Source organism: Ylistrum balloti, unplaced genomic scaffold, assembly GCF_031769215.1.
Source record: "Ylistrum balloti isolate Yb309-2 unplaced genomic scaffold, AGI_CSIRO_Ybal_v1 Utg370010, whole genome shotgun sequence".
NCBI lineage: Eukaryota > Metazoa > Mollusca > Bivalvia > Pectinida > Pectinidae > Ylistrum > Ylistrum balloti.
The window spans coordinates 2,922,710-2,947,466 of record NW_026782083.1 but is presented as its reverse complement, the minus strand read 5'-3'; the positions used below and the strand labels follow the sequence as shown (position 1 = coordinate 2,947,466).

General features: G+C 34.6%; 1 protein-coding gene across 1 annotated transcript; it reads left to right on the top strand.

Annotated features, from left to right (window-relative positions):
• The first annotated feature begins 205 nt into the window (after positions 1-205).
• Positions 206-24,445, top strand: LOC132548446 (1,5-anhydro-D-fructose reductase-like). The gene is made up of 10 exons (XM_060212312.1): positions 206-444; positions 5,993-6,157; positions 6,619-6,735; positions 7,741-7,818; positions 8,895-9,011; positions 10,495-10,601; positions 14,410-14,485; positions 15,860-15,943; positions 16,747-16,829; positions 20,397-24,445. The coding sequence occupies exons 1-10, from the start codon at positions 364-366 to the stop codon at positions 20,437-20,439; spliced, it is 951 nt and encodes a 316-aa protein (XP_060068295.1). The 5' UTR covers positions 206-363; the 3' UTR covers positions 20,440-24,445.
• Positions 24,446-24,757: the final 312 nt, after the last annotated feature.

Here is a 24,757-nt window from a genome sequence, read left to right as displayed (position 1 = left end):
TTTTCCCGCGAAATCTGATTGCATTCGATTTCCTCGGGCATTGCCCATATGAATATCTATCGACCAGAGGATACCCAAATAAACTTTTCTCGGGGTCTTAGGTCACGGGGTCAAGGGGAAACGAAATCTAAGACTGCACGTACCGACTGCACAAACCCTTGAATATAATGCACCATAGATATATGCGTCATAGTTGTTTGTATGCATATTCGTAGGCACATGGGAGCTGTGTCTGTGAAATATAGGACGTGTAAAAAATAACAAAAAACAACGTCATCGCATGTTTGACTGAAATCCAGCAGAATTCGGTCAGACCGAACTCCACGTCAAAGCGGTTAACTTCAACCCCTCTTCAGTGGTGTCATGGCAGAGAAGTTGGGTTTCAAATTGCAAAGCGGAAATGTGATGCCAGCGGTTGGTTTAGGAACATATGCACCGAAGCAGGTAATTACATAATTTGTAACGGTACATGTAAACAGTACACATGGCCTCGCTGACATGAGCAAAAGTCGTGATCGTGGAGCCTCGGACCGTTAGGCCAGCAGAAGTTCACTTGTCCATGCCACTGTTGAAAGATTGCAATAAAGGCGTGTTGTTGATTTTCAACAATTGATAAAACTAGTATACATTTTTTATACTTATTTCTCTTTATCAGCGAGCCTTTTATGAAAGTGAGCGAACCTGATAAATGGTGATAAGAGGCCTATTTGGGATGTAAAAAACGGGCGAGAAAGTACCATGCAGAATGTCATGGCTACAACATTACAGCAGAGGACACGGATAATATGTGTTTGTTACATATAGATTTTAATGGTTTGGGAGAGGGATACAATTACAGAAAAAATTAGGGTCCTCAGTCGTATAATTAGTATATAATAGTAAAGGAACAAAAACTTGTCTTGTCGAAAATCTGAACTTGCAATGATTATATCTTAGTCCATGGAAAGATGAATTATTTTTTTTAACTCGTAAGTCCATTATTGTGATTTTTGAGATTCTTTATGTGGCAGTGGTCTTGACATTGTCGACAAAACAGAGAAGTATGGAATGAAAGGGAAATTTATTTCTTCAATAATATAAGTGAATACCTGAATTAGTTTAAGAATATTCCCATCATCGTATCAGAGACGTATGTATCACGTATATGTGTTATATAACGTCTCTGATCGTATCTAGCGATTTAGTAAATACTTAATCTTCATCATTAAATAAACAAGGCCTAAAAACTGCAGTGTTTCCATAATGAGCCCCAACCCATAACCCTACATTTTTTTCGGCACAGAAGCCATGTTACATGTGTTAAATTAATTAAATAAGTTGTCGGCATAGAATTTGAAACAAAACAGCAAGAATCAAAACTGAATGAAAAAATAAATTCTTGAAGTAAAATGACAAAAGCTGCTGAAGAAACCAAATAAGTTGTATAAGTGGAGGGAATTTAACTGACTTACTCAATGTGTTTCATTATGTTATGGAAAGGAATTCGAACGACTTACTCAATGTGTTTCATTATGTAAGGTAAGCTCTTGATTGTGATCTTTTAACTGTAGACCTAATGATCTCTCAACACTAATTAGAATGATTGGTGTCTTTAATTCATTTACCAATACCATTTACTTACATGTAGGTTAATGATTCATGTAAAAGGTACATTGTTGTCATTTCAACATTACAATGACGTCACAATGTTTACAGTGTCTGAGGAGTTTTGCATCAGCTGACATGTTAGTGATATATTTAGTTTGATTTTCATCGCATTTGCTTGTGTAATTATATCATAATTGATTGAATGTTGAATAAGATCAATAAATAATCAAGGTACATGAAATACGGATATAAGCCGACAACTTTCTCATTGTCAATTGCTGTTGTGATCAGTTGTCATGACAACAATGAGGATGATCATTTCTATTGTTCAAAAATCCTACCACAGCTAAATATAACCAAAAGCATGCAACACAATATTTCAGGTCTGTGTAAGATATGTACAAAATAATGAAAAATGAAAATAATATTCTGTCTACTTTATCAATATCAATATTGATTTTGTACTTTTGTCGTCTTCAGTGGTCTTGTGGTGTTTAAAACACTGAATATAGTTCCAATTGTAACAGATGAACATTATAACAGTTGCTCTAGAAGTCAACCTAGTTCACGCCATTATCCAAAAGTATTCAAAACATATATAATTGGAATGATAATGGATTAGAGAAAGTAAGAAATGCTGTAGATTGTTTAAAAATGGGTAAGTTTTTCTTCAAATTGACAATTAGAATATTACCTAGGGGGCATTACTGCATCTTATTTACACTGAAATCTGGACATATATATAAAAAAATCAGAAGAATGTGAAGTATTTCTCATTTGTTTTGTTTGATGTTATGCACAGTTGTTTTTTGTTAACAAATATTGATAATATGGGGATGCACTTGCAAGATTTTGTGACTGTGTTAATGCAGTCACATGTGACAATCACATGGTTAACTGGTTATGTACATGTGTTGTGATAACATTATAACAGCAAAACTACAAAAGTAATCATTGAAACGAAAGTCGTTTTCCAAATATATATCTTTTGAAGTTAAAAAGCAACATTAGCCTTACAGACATGTATTATAGATCAGGAGGGTACATTGTATATTTGTCACATGGAAAGAATTAATGGTCTGTACCTCCGATATTTTGATAATTAAGTCACCAACTGGAGTTAAATTCAACAAACTACAGTAAGATCGATCTTACTTTGGTAGATTGTACTGTAATGAAACCACAAATTATACTGCATATGTCTAGAAGACTATCTATTTAAACTCACAATTTCACTTTCATAAGACTGGAACATCCAGACACCATCTGTGCATGCAGTACTATCACTTTGAAGCAGACAGTGGTTGGATGGTGTTTATTGCCATATTGTCCCCTTTAAATAGAACTGCATGTTGTCCCCTATTGCTGGAACAGTATATTGTCACCTTTAGATAGAACAGCATATCGTCCCCTGTAGATGGAACAGCATATCGTCTTCTTTAGATAGAACAGCATATTGTCCCCTATTGCTGGAACAGTATATTGCAGCCTTAAGATAGAACAGCATATCGTCCCCTGTAGATAGAACAGCATGTCATCACCTTTAGATAGAACAACATGTCATCGCCTTTAGATAGAACAGCATGTCATCACCTTTAGTTAGAACAGCATATCATCGCCTTTAGATGGAACAGCATGTCATCTCCTTTAGATGGAACAGCATGTCATCTCCTTTAGATAGAACAGCATGTCATCTTCTTTAGATGGAACAGCATGTCATCGCCTTTAGATAGAACAACATGTCATCTCCTTTAGATAGAACAGCATATCGTCCCCTTTAGATAACAACATTTCATCACATTTAGATGGAACAACATGTCATCTCCTTTAGAAAGAACAGCATGTCATTGCCTTTAGATAGAACAACATGTCATCGCCTTTAGATAGAACAACATGTCATCTCCTTTAGATAGAACAGCATGTCATCTCCTTTAGATGGAACAGCATGTCATCTCCTTTAGATAGAACGACATGTCATTGCCTTTAGATAGAACAGCATGTCATTGCCTTTAGATAGAACAGCATGTCATCTCCTTTAGATAGAACAGCATGTCATCTCCTTTAGATAGAACAGCATGTCATCTCCTTTAGATGGAACAGCATGTCATCTCCTTTAGATGGAACAGCATGTCATCGCCTTTAGATAGAACAGCATGTCATCTCCTTTAGATGGAACAGCATGTCATCTCCTTTAGATGGAACAGCATGTCATCTCCTTTAGATGGAACAGCATGTCATCTCCTTTAGATAGAACAGCATGTCATCGCCTTTAGATAGAACAGCATGTCATCTCCTTTAGATGGAACAGCATGTCATCTCCTTTAGATAGAACAACATGTCATTGCCTTTAGATAGAACAGCATATCGTCCCCTTTAGATAACAGCATGTCATCTCCTTTAGATAGAACAGCATGTCATCGCCTTTAGATAGAACAGCATGTCATCTCCTTTAGATGGAACAGCATGTCATTGCCTTTAGATAGAACAGCATGTCATCGCCTTTAGATGGAACAGCATGTCATCTCCTTTAGATAGAACAACATGTCATTGCCTTTAGATAGAACAGCATATCGTCCCCTTTAGATGGAACAGCATGTCATCTCCTTTAGATAGAACAACATGTCATTGCCTTTAGATAGAACAGCATATCGTCCCCTTTAGATAACAGCATGTCATCTCCTTTAGATAGAACAGCATGTCATCGCCTTTAGATAGAACAGCATGTCATCTCCTTTAGATGGAACAGCATGTCATTGCCTTTAGATAGAACAGCATGTCATCTCCTTTAGATAGAACAACATGTCATCGCCTTTAGATAGAACAACATACAGATCAATGGTTGATCAGTGATTTTTGACACATATATTAGAGTCTCAGACTTGTGCTTTTCCTTTGGGATTATTCCAATTTGAGAAGCCACTCAATCTCATTAAAATTTTTCAATTTTTGAAACTTGTGTGATATCATTTACTCCATTCTTTGATATTTTTAATGAATCTCTTTTAGATGGGGTATAGTGACATCTGTTGCCATGAAAAAAACAGCACAAAGCATTACGTTATCTTGTGTTTTAACCTAGACAGTATCTCCTTGGGGATTTGGTAAACAAGCTACATTCATGTAAAAAAGACTTAGAAAAAACGGAAACATATGATGTGCGAATTAGCATGTGGTGCATTACGCCACTGGAATAAGTAAGGCATATGCATGGCACATAGTGTGCTTGTTTACACCTGATTATACACATTGGTTTGTATACACTATAATATGACAATACATTGTCATGAATATGTAAATTTCTTTAAGTTATTATCATAAACTGTAAGCAAATTGGTGAAATGTATATCCAGGATGTCAACAAGTGGTTATCAGTTGAGAAAATATTTGAATAATTAAAATTATATCTGTGTATAGATTAAACAAATTATAGCTGTAAGTGTTTGTAGAATTAATGGAACATCAACAAATATATATGTTGGTAATTTTAGGTGACCTAGATATGTAAATGATATGTAGGTCAGGGTATGATTATAAATTTTATATCTACCTAGTTAACACAAGTAGTATTTAGTATTAGTAGTTTACATACTCAATTTATCTGTTGAATGAGTAGCATGATTTAAAATTTTAGCAGAAATTGAGAATGATGAATTAGCACATCAACATCCTGTTCTATTTTATATATAAGCCAGGAAATACCAAAATATTCCAACTGCTACTACATTGTTAAATTTATCGTTCAATACTAAAAAGTTTAAAGATTATCAATAAGATAACATAACCTATAAAATGATATTACCTACAAATAAAAATATACCACCATTTAAATAAGATTACCACAAAAATAAAATTATCATGCAATAAAGTAATGACACCATGAAACGCTTCAAATCAATTATATTTTCTTACATTTAGTGTTAGCTACATTGTAACTTTGGTTGAATCAATACCTGATCAGATTCATCAATGTTTCTACCCAAATATACCACTGTGTATAAATAACACAAAATATAGCAGATTGTCTTAATTTCTTTCCACTTTTTGGATAGTTACACCTCCTTCCCTTATCGGGGTTTTTGCCCCTGGGCAACTGTGACCTCTCAATTAATTCCAATCACCTTACATTTATAATCACTTGGCTATGATGTACCTGCTGATAAAACTTATATACTTCTGATAGGTTGCACTGAAGAAATTCATGTCACATTGTCACTTGTTTGGATAAATACTTTTGAAGAGTAAAAAAATCTCATTATTTTACATGGGCTTCAACTAACATTTAAGTTCCCAGGAATTTTTCATGGGAAGTTGAATGTTTAATTCAAAAGCCCTTTTATTCTCTTAACCTTGATTTTTTTTTATAATCAGACACTACATAGTTACATTATTTTTAATGTTTGTACAGGGAGAAGATGAGGTGATTACTGCTGTTAAAATCGGTGTGCGTGCTGGGTACCGCCACCTTGACTGTGCTGCCATCTACAGGAATGAGCGTGCAGTGGGTCATGCTATCAAGGAGTTGATTATAGAGGACACAATAAAGAGGGAGGACTTGTTTGTCACCAGCAAGGTTATTTCTCACTCGGATTTATACATATATCAAAGTGGTTTCATCAGGTTACAACTTCCTATTGTTGATGCATAAGATTGGTGAACTGAAATGATTTATTAAGTATATCTAATGTTTCTTTGATCATAAGTTCAGTAAATCATGGATTCAGATTCCGTGGTGTTAATATTCCTGTCTGCTTGCAACTTGTAGCTATATGAAATAAACTTAAATGGTTTCATAATCTTAGCCAAAGATATAACAAGTGAATATGTGCCTATTAAAGTAGGAACAAAGGATTTTTTTAACAATTGTAGAGAACAGTCATCATGGCCATCATGATGAGTTTTTGAGAAATAATTTGTGAAGAAAGAATCAATTTTCATGTTTCTGATAATGCTTTGTTTACATGGTATATAGACATAACACGATTATTTCAGTTTTAAGGTATGTATTACATACAGAGTTGTTTCTGTTGGTAGTTATGGAATACCTGTCACCGACCTGACCTTGTGCGTTCTAGTTTAAAGAAGAGTTTGTATGACCTTGGTCTGACCTACCTGGACCTTTACCTCATTCACTGGCCAATGGGTCTACAGGTACTGTCAGTGTTTTATTAGTTAATAGGTCCTCATTATTCAAGTTGAAATGAAGTATGAGTTATTATTTTGACTACAATCTAACTTACAATCAAATTCTGGTCATATTTGATTCAGTTGTTAAGCCTTGGCAGAATCATTTTAGCATAGGAATTCTGCTGATACTTCATTGTTAGGGCTATGCCCTTGTAATAATCCTGAGGGGGTGTGGTTGTGTTTTTAGTGCTATCTTCTGACTGGCCAAGAAATTTGTGTTTCAATCTTGTTTCCTGTTTCCTGTAAGCAACCCTGGTAAATACTAGTCGCAAATTACAACTCGGCTAGAGAGAACTTCTCTTGGTACGATCGTTTGAACTTCGAACTATTAAGTCAGGGGTCCTAGGTTTGAGTCGTAGTGGAGGCATTAAAATAACTGAATGACCTCTGTTACATAAATATGTGTAATGTAATTCTAACGACTTCTGTTACATAAACATGTGTAACGTAATTCTAACGACTTCTGTTACATAAACATTTGTAACGTAATTCTAACGACTTCTGTTATATAAACATGTATTATGTATTTTTTTTGTCATGATGTGTAATACCTGTTCTAGTGGAGCAGCATGTAATTAGCAGAAGTTTCCGTGTGAACATCATTGTTGTCATCGCTTCATGATTTTAACAATGAAAATAGAAGTGCCAGTATAGGGTGAAAATATCGTCATGTTAGATTTTGCAGTCCAGTAAAATACAGTTTTCGCAATTGTTGCAAAAACTATTTAGTTTGTAAGCTACGGGACAAACAGAACCTAACTTTGTTTCCATTTGATATTAATGAAACCTGTCACAAATTTTTAGACTTGTTTTTAAAAACTTGATAAAACAATTGTAACTGTATGTAAGAAAAGTGATAAAGAAAAAAGTCTGGTTTGATAAAGGTAATCTGATATAATGTCTTCTTATTGAAAACTAAACTCTCAAAGCAGAAAAACATAATTATCTGATTTTGATTGGTTATTATAGGAAGGTGGTGAATTTATACCAAAGGATGAAGATGGTACAGTGTTATTCTCAGATGTCGACTTTGTGGAGACATGGAAGGTAGGAAAAGATTTATTTAAAGAACTTAACACTTTGTCACATTTGATCTTGGTATTATGCTTAAGCCCTTCTGCGAAAAACTTCCATTCTGTTTAGAAAGATTTATGACACATTATGATTAAGAATACATGAGAAAACATGAGTACATATAAATCTATATAGGTTAACATATCTGTATATATATGTGTTATGACTTATATGTCTACCATCATGAGATGGAGGACTTTTCAAATTGCCCATCTGTGGTGAGTCATCTGTCCATCCATTCTTGAACAATTCTTGTTATCACATTTTCTTGAGAAATAATAGATGGATCATGTTCAGATTTCATTTGTTGGTTCCCCTTGGTCTCTTAAGGTGAAATGATTGCTTTTAGGACTGGTTAAAAAAACAAAATGACAGACAGACACCGTCCTGGTTTTTGACAGTCATAGTTTGTTAACTTATTACAACACAGAGTGGATCTTCTCCGATTTCATATGTGGTTCCCCTTGGTGCATTTTGATTTTGGACTGATTAAAAAACAAAATACATATAGGTGGTCACATTTTAAGATGATCATCTCACTTCAAATTTCATATACACTATAACTAAGAGGGGAAAAAAGCAGAAGAAAGAATATCCAAGTGAGCGATATAAGAATCTTTTGATTTACGGGCAGGCAATATTACTTTATTTCAATTTATTTATCTAAAGGGTTTTACGTCCACTATATTGGCCTCTCCTCATTTCAGCTGAGAAGTATAGTTGTAAATGAAAGGAAAGATAAAAATGGATGAATCAGTTACATAGTGATATAGGATAGATGCCAGGCTACATAATATAAACCAACTAAAGCCCTCATAATTAACATTATTAAGTATTCTGATGTTTTGTTTTCCACGGTGATCACAACACTAAGTCTAAGCTACCCTGTATGTCTTTGGTGTCAGTTATTATCCAGGCTTCAGATAGTCTCATACCAAAGATAATGGGATGTAGATGTTGAGATAATTCCTTACTTACATTATTAATGTATGATTTGATTGGTTACCAGGCTATGATATTTATTGATGCTTAATTGAATTGGTTGGTAGGCTTTGGAAGATTGTGTAGATGAGGGCCTTGTCAAAGACATTGGTTTATCAAACTTCAACAGTCAGCAGATATCACAGATATTGGACATTGCCCACATACCACCCAGTAACAATCAGGTGAGTTACTCAGATACCACCCAGTAACAATCAGGTGAGTTACTCAGATACCACCCAGTAACAATCAGGTGAGTTACTCAGATACTACCCTGTAACAATTAGGTGAGTTACTCAGATACCACCCAGTAACAATCAGGTGAGTTACTCAGATACCACCCAGTAACAATCAGGTGAGTTACTCAGATACCACCCAGTAACAATCAGATGAGTTACTCAGATACTGCCCAGTAACAACCAGGTGAGTTACTCAGATACCACGCAGTAACAACCAGGTGAGTTACTCAGAAACCACCCAGTAACAATCAGTTGAGTTACTCAGATACCACCCAGTAACAATCAGGTGAGTTACTCAGATACCACCTAGTAACAATCAGGTGAGTTAATCAGATACCACCTAGTAACAACCAGGTGAGTTACTCAGATACCACCCAGTAACACAATTCGTAGTGTACCAATGTCAAAACCAGCAATCTTGTAGAACCCTTTGTTAAAATTTTGTGTCTGGAGCATAGCTGTATTTTGAATTGAAGCTTATGAAACATGTAACTTATTATTATGGTAAGTACGTTACATTTATTTGGAATCAGTTTCAAAGCACATAACCTTTGAACTTTTGATTATCTTTCACAAAATTTACTATAGCAGAATACTCAAAAACATACATACTAATAACTATCAGTGCTTATAGTGTTATGGACATTAAGTATTAAAATGAATGCAACATGCCCTTACTTTTCATAGCATAAGCATAAATATGTGTCAGATATAGACAATGTATGTTCACACAGTGTTTTGTCTCTTCTAAACTTCCTGTTTAAACATTTACAGATACATGTATGTGTCATTGATGCGATAAAATACAGATCTCATAGATTTCAAAGACCTCTAATAATGATGTTTTTAGGAGCATTTATCAGTTTTACTGATACTCTTTCTTTAATCATGACAAGTTATCAATTTTTTTTGCCCCTGTTATCTCTCCTTGTTATGGAGATCTCATTGAGCCCCATTGGAATCCCTGTTCATATGTCTCGGGACTTGATATGACTTGATCTTAACTCTCAACAAAAATCAACTGAAAGTTATCAAAGTTTTCACCTCTGAGTACATACATGTACGAATATATGGGTTAGATTTTATAGTAAATATTTATGTTTCTTTGTTTTAAAGATATTATGTAATTTCCTCAAAATATTTTGACTATGGACTCTTTGAGAAAAGTTTTGAATTGTTATGTTTGACCTTTTAATTACAAGCATATCATTAATTTGCCAGTCCTTAAACAAAGGAACAATTTGATTGGTTCATAAAGATGACCTTTACAAACAAAAAAATAGTAACTAAAATGGCTCTTCCATCACGTCTGTCAGATCTCCATGGAAAAAAGTATGTGGAGAAATGAGAGATTAGATTTTAATGTGATTTCAACCAAAAATATTGAAAAGTTGGATATGATATTATTTTGCAAATGATTTCTTTTCAGATTGAAATCCATCTTCACCTAGCTAATTCCAAACTCATCCAGTTCTGTCAGGAAAAGGGTATTTCTGTGACCGCCTACTCACCTCTTGGAAGTCCAGGCAATAAAACGTAACTATTTTGAGAATATCGCTTAAAATTGTGGGCCATTTAGCAGTTCATGAAGAGGTCAGTGTCATGCAAATGACAACTCAAATTATCTGAAATTCACTGAACCAATGCCACCTGATAGCAGATTTGGCTGTTGATATGGGTATGCCTTCATGCAGTTACATATTTAAACGATTTCAAGGTTTAGATGTGGAAGACTCGGCTTAAGTCAAGAAAAGTTTAATTCCTTTTTCTCAGGTAGATGACAGAAATTCAATGCATGATTTTATTGACAATCAGATTAAAACACATCTGACAGAATGGAATAGTTACATATATTTTTATTAGTTAAACATTTAAACTAATGGGCCTATTTTGTCCTATTCTGACCTGAAATTGTGATATTTAAGTTGACTCTTTCAGTGCCTACCAGAGGTATGTACCTTGTATACACCCATCTTTCTGCTGTATCCCCATACCTGGACACCCAATTTATCTTGCTCAGATTTATAGTAGAGCTAGATTTCTCATTCCCTACAATACTGATGTGTTTATTTCATTCAAAAGTCTAGAATGATACAAGCAGGATTGAAATCATATGTCAAGAGGTGATTGTACTTCAAAGTCATGTTAACAAAAATTTCAGGTAAGGGCATAATTTCAGAAGAATGTCAATTGCATGAATATTTTCTGAGCTATGCCAATCTTCTAATGAATTAAAATGAGGCATGAACACTATTTCAAACAGCGGTGACTAAAAACCTACTATTAGTGTGGACGGCCAGCAGTCTTGGTTGTGCATAAAACACAAGTTATTTCTGTGGCACAAAATGAATGTGAGACTAAAACAATTAGTAAATTGGACATAATTATGGTAAGGTCAATATATGTAAAATCAAAGGTTGTCATATAATAAAAAGTCAGTTTGTGATAAAAGGTCATTCTACTCTCAAAGGTTAATGTTAGATCAAAGGTCAATATATGATCAGAAGTCAGTGTATAAATAATGTAAGGTCAAAGGTCATTGTGTGATAAATGTCATTATATTGCGGAGGTCAATATGAAAAGAAAGATGCTGGTTGACACCATCGAGAAGTAAGATACTAAATTGTGATGGGATCGTAGGAAGCACAAGGGATCAGGACTTAGATATGTAGATATGTATGTAGATGTTTGTAAGAGGAAGAAAACCCATCCATGCTCTCTCTTCACCTGCTTATGTTTGTGCAGTAAATGGATGACAATTTGCTACATTTGTTAACACATTTACTGATGTATAATGACATGGGCATCCTTGAAGTCTGTTGTAAAATTTTGATTTTAGCATAAAAATAGAGTCAAAACATAATTTTGATGTCATGCTTAAACAGATTTTTAAAAATGTTGTGGAGAGCCATGCACTGCTATGTACCATTCTAATCCTCAAAATGTTACAGTCCTCTCATATCATCAAGATTATGTTTGTGTCTAAATGTGATAAAAACAGCTTTAGGTAGTCTTGATAATCTTACACTACTTTCTTGGTGACATTAACTCAAACTTGACAAAATAACCAGTCAGAGAAGATCCATTAAACTATTGTTAATACATTACATGTATATAGATATGGTGATTGTTGGCATCGTAGGGTATGGTAAAACCATTGTCAACATAAAATTAATCAGAAACTCGCTTTCTAATAAGTATATGTATGTAGTACATCTATGTATACAAGGTTTCTGGAGGATATTTATAGTATACAGAGCCCTACACCTTTTACATCAACATTAAATCCAGGAGAGCTTACATTGTTGTCAACATTAAATCCAGGAGAGCTTACATTATTGTCAATATTAAATCCAGGAGAGCTTACATTGTTTTCAACATTAAATCCAGGAGAGCTTACATTGTCATCAACATGAAATCCAAGAGAGCTAACATTGTTGTCGACATAAATCCAGGAGAGCTTACATTGTTGTCGACATAAATCCAGGAGAGCTAACATTGCCATTGACATAAAATCCAGAGGAGATGAGTCATTCTCATAAACTTAGAACCCAAGATAACTTGCATTCTCATTGACATAAAATCAAGTAGAGAAAAATCTCCAATAGGATCCAAGAACCACTTTCCAATATTTGTGTTTGTAGTTCATCTGTATTGTACTAGGTTTTAGGTAATTTTACAAAATGTACGCTATACAGAGCTCTCTTAATATAAGTGAATATGCAGGTAAAGCTTGGAGGATTATCTTCCCCTGGCTGAAAGGTTGGTTATATTTATGTTGTGATATAGGAGTTGTCCATATCTAATTATTGTAATATTGTGTCATTATCCTGAAAAAGTTCCTTTCACAGTGTACCTAACAAATTGCCAAATAGTTTTACAAATAATTGTTATGGAATTATTCCTGTTGACAAAAGGAATGAATTTCTGATAAGAGAGAGAGAGTGAGATAAAAGAAAAAAAGATTTGCTTTACTCTTGATGGGCAAAAAGTATAAAGAATTTAGAAGATAGTTCGTTGAAAATGAGACAGATTTCTCCTGAATAAAAATTTTTAATAACTTGAAAATAGAGATAATAGGTTAAAGGTGGACAAACATATTGAATAATGGGGTAATTCTTTTTAAAACCACTGAGTACATGATATATTTAATTGAATCCGTATTGTCTAAATTTGGTTTTGCTGTAAATCAGAGATATGCTTTTATCTCCTTAAATGCCACAGAAGCAGGGTCCAACCAGGATAAATCTGTCACTAAGACTACCTCTTAAAGCAGAAAAACTCCTGACAGATTTCAACCAGAACAATTGGTATCATGCACCCTTAATTCATGTTTAAAAAGAATGATGATACTGAAGCGTTGATATTGGCTATTAAGATGATATAAATAGCAAATGACAGGGGAGGTAACTCATCAGATATTTGCTGAATGGAGTCAGTCACCAGAGTGGCACAAGGTGACACAAGGTAGAGTAGGGTGACCCAATGTGGTGAAGGGCGGCAGGGATGGATCATGTTGGCCCAAGTTAGGGTAGAATGGCTCAGAGTAGCACAAGGTCGTGACAAAGGTATTGAGAAGACAATATAAACTCATTAAGACCAAGTTTACAAATATCTTACAACTTTATTGATAAAGCACTAACATTTGATAAAAGCATCTCGTGGTTTGTGATTAATTTGACGAGCTGATAAAGGAAGATAATCATAAAGTGATGACCATCAACTTAATGACCTGTCTGTAAGAGACGTACGGCTTGGTCTTTCCTACCAACTTAGCGGTATGGCTTGGTCTTGCTGTACTTAATTTGCATGAGTATTATTTTTTCTACAAGGACCTCTTTTGATTCTCAGGTCATTTGTTTTGTCTGATAGATGTTTCACTGACTAAGATTACTTTATCTGATTACATTAATTAACACATATTTGTATAATTCACACAAGGCAGGCATGAAGGATAGAGGAATTTTCAAGTAATGCATAGAAGTGGGTGATATGAAATTATAATGAAAATAACATAGAAAGAAGTATAACTTTAAACAGAAATAGTAAAGCAAGGTTGGAAATTGATAAAACATACACAATATGAGGTTATAAGGAAAAAGACAAAGTTGTGATATTAAGTGTAGTAGTAACAAAACTGAAATACAATGTAGCTTTGAAAAAAAAATAGTTCACAGTTATTGGAAATCCTAAAGGATCCTAAATTTATGCAGGTAAAAGAACAAGAAATAAACTGACTATACATTTTGTAGTTGTAGAAACATACGGTGTGGATCAAATATTTAAAAAAAAATTACACCAAAAAAAGGAAAAATAAACAACACATTTTACCTTTCAATTGTAGTGTTCACTTCACTCAGTCACTCCAAGAACCAGTAGTACTGGATATAGCACAGAAGAAAGGCAAAACTCCAGCACAGGTATGTATGTAAAAACTAGAAGAACTCAATATAGCAAAACTCCAGCACAGGTATGTATGTAAAAACTAGAAGTACTCAATATTGCAAAACTCCAGCACAGGTATGTATGTAAAAACTAGAAGTACTCAATATAGCAAAACTCCAGCACAGGTATGTATGTAAAAACTAGACGTACTCAATATTGCAAAACTCCAGCACAGGTATGTATGTAAAAACTAGACGTACTCAATATCGCAAAACTCCAGCACAGGTATGTATGTAAAAACTAGAAGAACTCAATATAGCAAAACTCCAGCACAGGTATGTATGTAAAAACTAGACGTACTCAATATCGCAAAACTCCAGCACAGGTATGTATGTAAAAACTAGAAAAACTCAATATAGCAAAACTCCAGCACAGGTATGTATGATTGTTTTTATGGTAAATTGAGATGTCCAGTTGTGCAGAATATTCTTTTAATCGGCCCAAAAACAAATTAACAGCACATGAAAATTCTGCTAATCAAAACTTTTTGAAAAGTTTTTTTAGCCTATGATGATGATCATATTAGATGTAAGGATTTTGAAATCACCAATATCTCCATGGATATAATGGGCTACCAGTTCTGAAACCAATTTTGTTATTGTTTTTTCTTGAGAAGTGTTGGCAGGATCATTCTCAAATTTCAAATGTATTTTCTACAAGTAAAGATTGCTAACAATATAATGTCCTGAGAAATGTACATTCAATTTGGATATTTTTGGACTTAATTTGAAAAGCAAACTGGCTGATAGGCATCCATTCAACATTTTTACAATTATAGATTTTTTCCTTACTATATCTTGTGAAATGCTAAGTGTATCACTCTGAAGTTTCATATGTAGGAAACGTAGCCGTGCATTATATATTTTGTGACCAATAAGAAAAATTGATTGGTATACAGTATTTCGTAGTTTATTGAATATTATCATATGCATAATTCACCTGTCATTGTAAATACAAATATTCAAAAAGAAGAGAAAAGGACAGGAAAGAACTAGTAGGGAAGTAATAAAAATGTATGATAACATGATGGATGTAAAAATTCTTGTACCTGTAAATGTAAAAAAAATCACAAACTTAATGATATAATTAACAGTATTTATTTTCTCTTTTTCAAATAAGAAAGAAATATTTCAACTTGAAAATCAACTCGGGATTGAGTAAAAGTAAATCATTTTGGATAGGATAGCAATATAATGAAAAGAAGATGTTTTCCATAGAGATGTTGTACCAGTGACCTTAGACTTAACATAAAGATGCTGAACCCCTGAGCTGATGAAATGTCTCTCACAACAGGTAGTGAGATGACTTTGTCACTGATATCATGCAGCCTTTACAATATTACCTTTCAGATCATACTTCGTTTCCTGCTTCAGAAGAAAACATGTGTAATTCCTAAAAGTGTTTCACCTTCCCGGGTTATTGAGAACTTTCAGGTAAGTAAAAAAAGTCTATAAGATGCTCTCACATGTTACAATAGGTCCACTTATCTCTTTCAACCATATTACCAGATAGAAACCCATCAGCTGATTTAGTACATACCAGGTACACAACAATATCATAAGATCCAATGAGTGAGAAAATATACAGGTTTGTTATGAACCTATTAGCAGGTTTAATTTGTTTATGAATCTCTGTGTGCATATATAGAAACAGCAAGTGTTCATTTTGTATTTTGCATTTTGCAGTGGTCACCTGTTAAATTTGAAATATCAAAAGATAATTTCATAATAGTATATTTAGAATTTGTAAAAGGTGATAACAGGAAATCATATTATGTCATAATCTGTTTTGGATGACTGTACTAGTTCCCACTTATTTTTATTGAAACATTTTTCACCTGACAGAAGGATGAATTTCAAATTGCATTAATCCCATCCTTTTAAAATTTTCTGATAAATACCACCTCCTTACTCCCAATGCAATTCATTTCCATCAGTACTACCTAATCTCATTTCCATCAATAGTACCTAATCTCATTTCCATCAATAGTACCTAATCTCATTTCTATTAATACTACCTAATCTCATTTCCATCAGTACTACCCAATCTGTTAACCGTTACTTCCCAGAGTCAGAATGATTAATTTCTTGTAAAAAAATCTGTCCCCTAATGCTACTTTAAGGTTGAGTGATTAACACTATGAGACAAGCTTTTGTACCAGAGATGTGCTTTTGTTATGACTTATCTCACTTTTCTATTTATAACATGCAAATCCCTTGTCATTTTTTATTTACAGATATTTGACTTTGAATTAGGTTCTGATGAAGTGAACAAGCTAGAATCCCTCAATAAGAACTACAGATTAAATCTAGAGACCCAGTAAGTATAAACATTTTATCATATTTCTCTGAAAATGTTAAGTGTGCAGTCACATAACTATCCTGTCCGCAATGTTGACAAGAACATGGGATTGTGTTTTAACTTATTCTAATATAGATGCTTTCTAGATGTCATACCATTTTAGAAATTAAATTCTTTGTAAGATTTTGGGAAGACAGTGTGCCACCTATAAGAAACAAGAATTAGGTCCCTATGAAGAATGTATTGACCCTTCAAATCCAAGAGAAACTAATGTTCCAGCAAGTCCTGATACTACTTCACAGTTTCTGATCTAGGCATCTGACATGTATAGTTAAAGAATTATTTTTGGGGTCTGGCAAAGTATATTGAAATTACTCGTCCAAAAAAATGAAAAAGAAAAAGATTAAATCAAAATTGATTTGTCGCGGATTTTTCTGTCACTGCAACATTATTCTTCGTTGTACAACACTTAATAGACAACTTTGGTACATGTAAATACAGTCTATGTAGAATTCTGGGGACATACAATGTAGTTTGTGTTTCTCTGTACATTACAAAAATATGTAAATAAAGATTGTACAAATGGGACAGAAATGAATAGCACTATTGAATACAAATATAGAATTAGGCAATGTGCAGCCAAATAATTAACTAACCTGCATCATACAGCTGTTTGTCGTTCTAGGACTCATCAGTGATGTTACATCATACAGCTGTTTGTCCTTCTTGGACTCATCAGTGATGTTACATCATACAGCTGTTTGTCGTTCTAGGACTCATCAGTGATGTTACATCATACAGCTGTTTGTCCTTCTTGGACTCATCAGTGATGTTACATCATACAGCTGTTTGTCCTTCTTGGACTCATCAGTGATGTTACATCATACAGCTGTTTGTCCTTCTAGGACTTATCAGTGATGTAACATCATACAGCTGTTTGTCGTTCTAGGACTCATCAGTGATGTTACATCATACAGCTGTTTGTCCTCCTTGGACTCATCAGTGATGTTACATCATACAGCTGTTTGGTCCTTCTAGGACTCATCAGTGATGTTACATCATACAGCTGTTTGTCCTTCTTGGACTCATCAGTGATGTTACATCATACAGCTGTTTGGTCCTTCTAGGACTCATCAGTGATGTTACATCATACAGCTGTTTGTCCTCCTTGGACTCATCAGTGATGTTACATCATACAGCTGTTTGGTCCTTCTAGGACTCATCAGTGATGTTACATCATACAGCTGTTGGTCCTTCTAGGAGTCCTTCTAGGACTCATCAGTGATGTTACATCATACAGCTGTTTGTCCTTCTTGGACTCATCAGTGATGTTACATCATACAGCTGTTTGTCCTTCTTGGACTCATCAGTGATGTTACATCATACAGCTGTTTGTCCTTGGACTCATCAGTGATGTTACATCATACAGCTGTTTGTCCTTCTTGGACTCATCAGTGATGTTACATCATACAGCTGTTTGTCCTTCTAGGACTCATCAGTGATGTAACATCATACAGCTGTTTGTCCTTCATGGACTCATCAGTGACGTTACATCATACAGCTGTTTGTCCTTCTTGGACTCATCAGTGATGTTACATCATACAGCTGTTTGTCCTCCTTGGACTCATCAGTGATGTAACATCATACAGCTGTTTGTCCTTCTTGGACTCATCAGTGATGTTACATCATACAGCTGTTTGGTCCTTCTTGGACTCATCAGTTTTGCTACATCATACAGCTGTTTGTCCTTCTTGGACTCATCAGTTTTGCTACATCATACAGCTGTTTGTCCTTCTTGGACTCATCAGTGATGTTACATCATACAGCTGTTTGTCCTCCTTGGACTCATCAGTGATGTTACATCATACAGCTGTTTGGTCCTTCTAGGACTCATCAGTGATGTTACATCATACAGCTGTTTGTCCTGCTTGGACTCATCAGTGATGTTACATCATACAGCTGTTTGTCCTTCTTGGACTCATCAGTAATGTTACATCATACAGCTGTTTGTCCTTGGACTCATCAGTGATGTTACATCATACAGCTGTTTGTCCTTCTTGGACTCATCAGTGATGCTACATCATACAGCTGTTTGTCCTTCTAGGACTCATCAGTGATGTAACATCATACAGCTGTTTGGTCCTTCTTGGACTCATCAGTGATGTTACATCATACAGCTGTTTGTCCTCCTTGGACTCATCAGTGATGTTACATTATACAGCTGTTTGGTCCTTCTTGGACTCATCAGTTTTGCTACATCATACAGCTGTTTGTCCTTCTTGGACTCATCAGTGATGTTACATCATACAGCTGTTTGTCCTCCTTGGACTCATCAGTGATGTAACATCATACAGCTGTTTGTCCTCCTTGGACTCATCAGTGATGTAACATCATACAGCTGTTTGTCCTTCTTGGACTCATCAGTGATGTTACATCATACAGCTGTTTGGTCCTTCTTGGACTCACCAGTTTTGCTACATCATACAGCTGTTTGTCCTTCTTGGACTCATCAGTTTTGCTACATCATACAGCTGTTTGTCCTTCTTGGACTCATCAGTGATGTAACATCATACAGCTGTTTGTCCTTCTTGGACTCATCAGTGATGTTACATCATACAGCTGTCTGTCCTTCTTGGACTCATCAGTGATGCTAACAACCTAAAAATACACTGTATGAAATGTTATTTGTGATTGCTATTATATTCTAGTGTTAGTATCTGTATATATGTTTCTGCCTAACATGGCTGCTTTTTCTCAAACCTGACAAGGATACATGTTACATTCATATACAATAATGTAACATGCTTTTTACACCCCAAACGTAAACTTTAATCAGCTTGTCTGTCTGTAGAAAAGGTTTTTCCACACATTATCCTCTCAAACTTAAGAACCAATTTCAAACAGGATCACTGATGTGCACTTACCTTGTTTTGGGGGAAAATGTGGTTCCCATTGTGGTATGCTGGCCACAGAGCTTAAATATAAAGGCCCATAGCTCATCAGTGCTTTGACAAATTTAATCAAATGTGGTGAAATATTATACCTAATTGAAGCCTTTAATATAACAAACTAGTGTTTCTGAAATTTTTACTATGGAAACAGGATGGAGGATTCAGATTTGTTGACATTAAGATATTGTCCACTTGAGAGGGAAAACGTTTTAGAGAAGTTAAAGGGAATAACAAAAGCAATGGTACCAATTCTGAAGTCATAAGGTGCCATTTTGTTGCCATGGTACCTAAATGAAATGGCTTTTACTTGGAGGAATATATTGGGGGACACCTTGAAGTAGAAAATTGATTTCAGCTTAAACTATTAGAATAGAAATATACAGGCCCATAGGTAGACATGCATGCAACCTTTCTTTGCTATATTTTGGTTGCCTGCTTATTATACACAGGAGAACAGAATATGTCCGAAAGAGTTGTAAGAGGGTAGAAGGGTTGGGGTTTGGAGGTGGAGAGGATATATTTGTTTACTATACTGTTGAAAGTTCTGATGTATTTAGTCAGTTTATAAGTGAGAAACCTCATTAATAATACCACATCAAACTTGAATGTTAATTGTTTACTCTTTATTTTACAGTTCCATGAAACACAAGTTTTACCCCTTCAATATTGAGTATTAGTAAGAAAACGTGGCTGGAGATATATTAATCAAAATCAGCTGTGTACCAAGTACTATTATTTCATTTACTATGGTATGCTGTCGACCTGGAGGAGCTGGGGATTCGATGATCATGTACAATATAGCTGGGTGTGCTACAGAAATATCTGATGGAACCTGATACACATAGATGTTTTTTGTTGTATTGCTGGGAATGCTGCAGAACTATCCGACTGGATTTAAAACACAAGCATGTATTAGTGTCGCAGGTTGTACAGTAAACCTAACTGAGCTGGGGATTTAATGCACATATATTTCTGAGTGCACAGGCTATCTGTGGGAGGGATCTGATGCACATGCAACAATGGGTGTACAGTGAGCTTTCTGAGGAGATTATATGTTTTGTCTTGGATATGAAGCAAAGATAAAACTGAAGCTGTCGGAGGATGTGCAGATAAAGCTGGAGCTGTCTGAGGATGCACAGATAAAGCTGGAGCTGTCACAGGATGCGCAGATAAAGCTGGAGCTGTCTGAGGATGCACAGATAAAGCTGGAGATGTCTGAGGATGCACAGATAAAGCTGGAGATGTCTGAGGATGCACAGATAAAGCTGGAGCTGTCTAATGTGAGAAGAATGAATATGGTATATTAGGAACATTTATTTTTCGGAAGGGACTTGATACACATATCATATTTAGTATACTGCCAAGATATCCAAGATAGTCTAATTGAATATGTATTTTCAGTTGTGGCATGGTGTTATTTTAGAGGAATTTATGTACTACAAAGTGTACCGGCCGGGTGTTGTAATTGCCAAGTGCACAGACACACAATGGTTTATGGTGCTAACACTATCTCTGTAATAATTTTTGCTCTTGTGTATTAATCTAAAATTCAAAGTTCATGTATGCCTGGTTTATAAAGTGAGTTGAAGAGTCATAAGAATATATATTATGTATGTAGAGAAGTTGTGAGTCAGTTTAAAGTCTGGAATTCAAGCAAATGCCATATTGTGAACTAGAAGTGCTGTAGATTCAGTCTATGTTGAATTTCTGTTGATAAGTAATGTACACTTGTACTATAAAATCAGTGTTTTACTGGGCGTTTTATTTTTGTTGATTTCAGATGTACCTGAGATCTGTTAATTAATATGGCAATAAAATGTTTTGTTGTATAATTACTTGTGTATATGTTGAAAAAGCTTCATGGTTTCAAATTAACATTATTGTTGATCAGCTGCTTTTAACACAATGTATAAATAGGTATTTACACTTATATGAGAGAGAGAGAAAGAGAGAGAGAGAGTGATGTTTATTGGAGAAAATCTAAATTGTAAATCGCCAGTTTTTTCTGTACCAAACGAATCCTTAATTTATAGTTACTCCTGAAATATGGAGAGAAAACATAAAGAATTTTGTGATTCATGACCAAACTGATAAGAAACATCTCAGGTTTACCTGTTTAGCAATTGAAAATGATCTTTTTTAATATGAAATTATACAATCTTTTTATTAAAACATGATAACACTTTTTTATGACAGTACATTGTGGGTAGTTTGGAAGATGAGCTGTGTCACTTGTGCTTCTTATCAAAGGATATCACTCAGTCTCTAACTGTGAACCTATTGGTAATGCCACTTGAAGTTTTAGAATGAGTATAATATCGATGGTACTTGTATTTGCGGTAAAATCTTGACTTTTGCTTCTTGTGAATAAATTTCATGCATTGGTTTTAGACAATCAGTATTTAGCATAAATAAACTTTTTGACTAGTGTATGTTTTAATTAGATTGTACTGATTTTTGTTGTAATTCCTTGAACCCAATGTCCTGATAACATACCTTCAGATCTTTGTTGTAATTCCTTGAACCCAATGTCCTAATAGGAAACTTTCAGAATTTGTTGTAATTCCTTGAACCCAATGTCCTGATAACATACCTTCAGATCTTTGTTGTAATTCCTTGTACTCCATGGTCCTGATAACATACTATCATATCTTTGTTGTAATTCCTTGTACCCCATAGTCCTGAAAACATACTATCATAACTTTGTTGTAATTCCTTGTACCCCATAGTCCTGATAACATACTATCGTAACTTTGTTGTAATTCCTTGTACCCCATAGTCCTGATAACATACTATCATAACTTTGTTGTAATTCCTTGTACCAATTGACCTAATATGATGCCTTCAGCTTTTACATCTGGCATGTGTGTTCCATAACACCTTTCCAACGGTACCAAGATTTTTGAACTTGTGACCTTGACTGTGAGCTTTGACCTACATTGAAATTTAAAAAAGTCATTACCACAATAAAGACATTGTTATTCTTAGTACCCTTTGTCCTGATAGTAGATCAGTCAATCTTTTTGGTATTAACCAGAACCCTTGATTAATCCAGGTGAAAGGTTATACTGATTCTATATTTAACTTCTGTATTGCCCCTAGGTTGGTTAGATTTGTACTGTCGGTCGATTTTATCTCTTTGTTCCATGAGCCACGAAAAGATCGAAGTACATACATTATATATGTTGTTTTTACTTATGTATTGTATCTTTGCCTTTGACATATTAGTACTGGTCTAGACATAGTTCAAAGATACGGGCCCCACGACCTCAACATCAGTACTGTATTGTAAGTTGGAAAAAGAACATCCTTTGACAAGTATCCAAACAAGAACACATCAATACTTGTAATTTGCTGTGTAATTTAAGTTATGTAGATTGCATTTCGTCAACTTGAAGGTTCACCATAAGATGTTACTGGTTAGAAAGCAACACAAGAAAGGTTCTAAGTATGCTTATTCTCACAAACTCTTTCACAATTTTGTGTACATATCTACAACAAGAAAAATATATATAGTATGATATGTCATATGTCAACTATCTTGGTGAAGGACTTTTTCGAATGCAGTGTTCAATTACTCCTCAATGGTGGTCTACCTGTATATTGCAAGTTTCTCAATTGCCCATAGATGTAACATATTGTTTCTAGATAAAATACAAGTTATAGATCTGATTGAAACATAACTTTCAACTTCAATTCTGATAAGAATTTGTGTCAGGAGGATATACCACTATGATCTGCAGTCTTATTGTGTATGTGATTGAAGAACAAATTCTATGAACTTTCCATAGATTTAAAGTGGGAGATAAACCTGATGTTAATTATTTGCACAGTTTCCTATAAATGCAAATTCTGAAAATACCTCAGTAATATGATTAATGTTTAACAAATGGTGCATGATAAAATTCTACTCTTCATAGATTGCATTTTATATTTTGCCATCAGAAAATTTTGATTTACAAATGTAATGGAATGTGTAATATAAAATGGTGAAATTGGAATTAGGGTTCGGTGAACCTAATCCCTATATTAAACATAGCATATTATAACACAGTATACCAATATTTTTTATTGTATAGCACTTTTTGGCCATAATGCTATATATATTATGAACTGTGTTGTGATGCTCTGTAAATCTTTGATATATTTCTTACTTATCTATAGATGTAATGTGTATTTATTTCGTGTCCTTGTATTATCAAAAATGCCAAAAAAATAACTCGGTATTGCATTTTGAATGTAGATACATATGAAAACACCAACTAAAGTTCAGATGGTTGTTTTACTGGATGTACGAGAAAGGACAAAGGAGAGTCTGTAATTGTCATGTAAATACCATATTCTGAAAGAAAGCCTGGAACACCTTAATGCAGCATTTCATTGTGATTTTACAGAGGAATATTCCTGTTGATTTGAGTAGACTTATATTTACAATAAAGTTGTAAGTGCTGTTGTATGCAGTCAAATTCTATTATTTTGAAAAATGCCCTAATGTGTGAGTGAGCCTTTTTGTGGTGTGTTGACTGTTCATTTGCTGTCTTCAACTCTCCTGTAAACTCTTTGCATGGCGTCAGTGATCAAATGTGTTTCGTTTGTGTCAAGGTCACATAGAGATTTCTTGACTTACTTGGATTGCCAAGGTTTCCTTTATAGTCTTCCATAAAACCTTTTTTTCTATTTGAACCCTTGCTGCCTTTGTTTCGTTGATCTTTAGTTTGAATTAAGATTCTGTTGACAAATATTTCAAGCACGTTTTTCGCTCAACTGGTCCTAAGGACTGCAGAGCTTGTCCCATTGTGTGGTGTCTGGCGTCCGGTGTCCATCATCCAGGTCCGGCCTCCAGCGTCCGTTTGTCAACTTTTTCTTAAAATCTCTTCTAGTCATGAACGACTGAGGGGATTTTAACTCTATTCGATCAGAGGCATCCTTAGTGCAAAAGGTCGTAGCCCGATAGGGATAATAGCATTTGGTTTTGAAAATCTTACTTGAGGAATA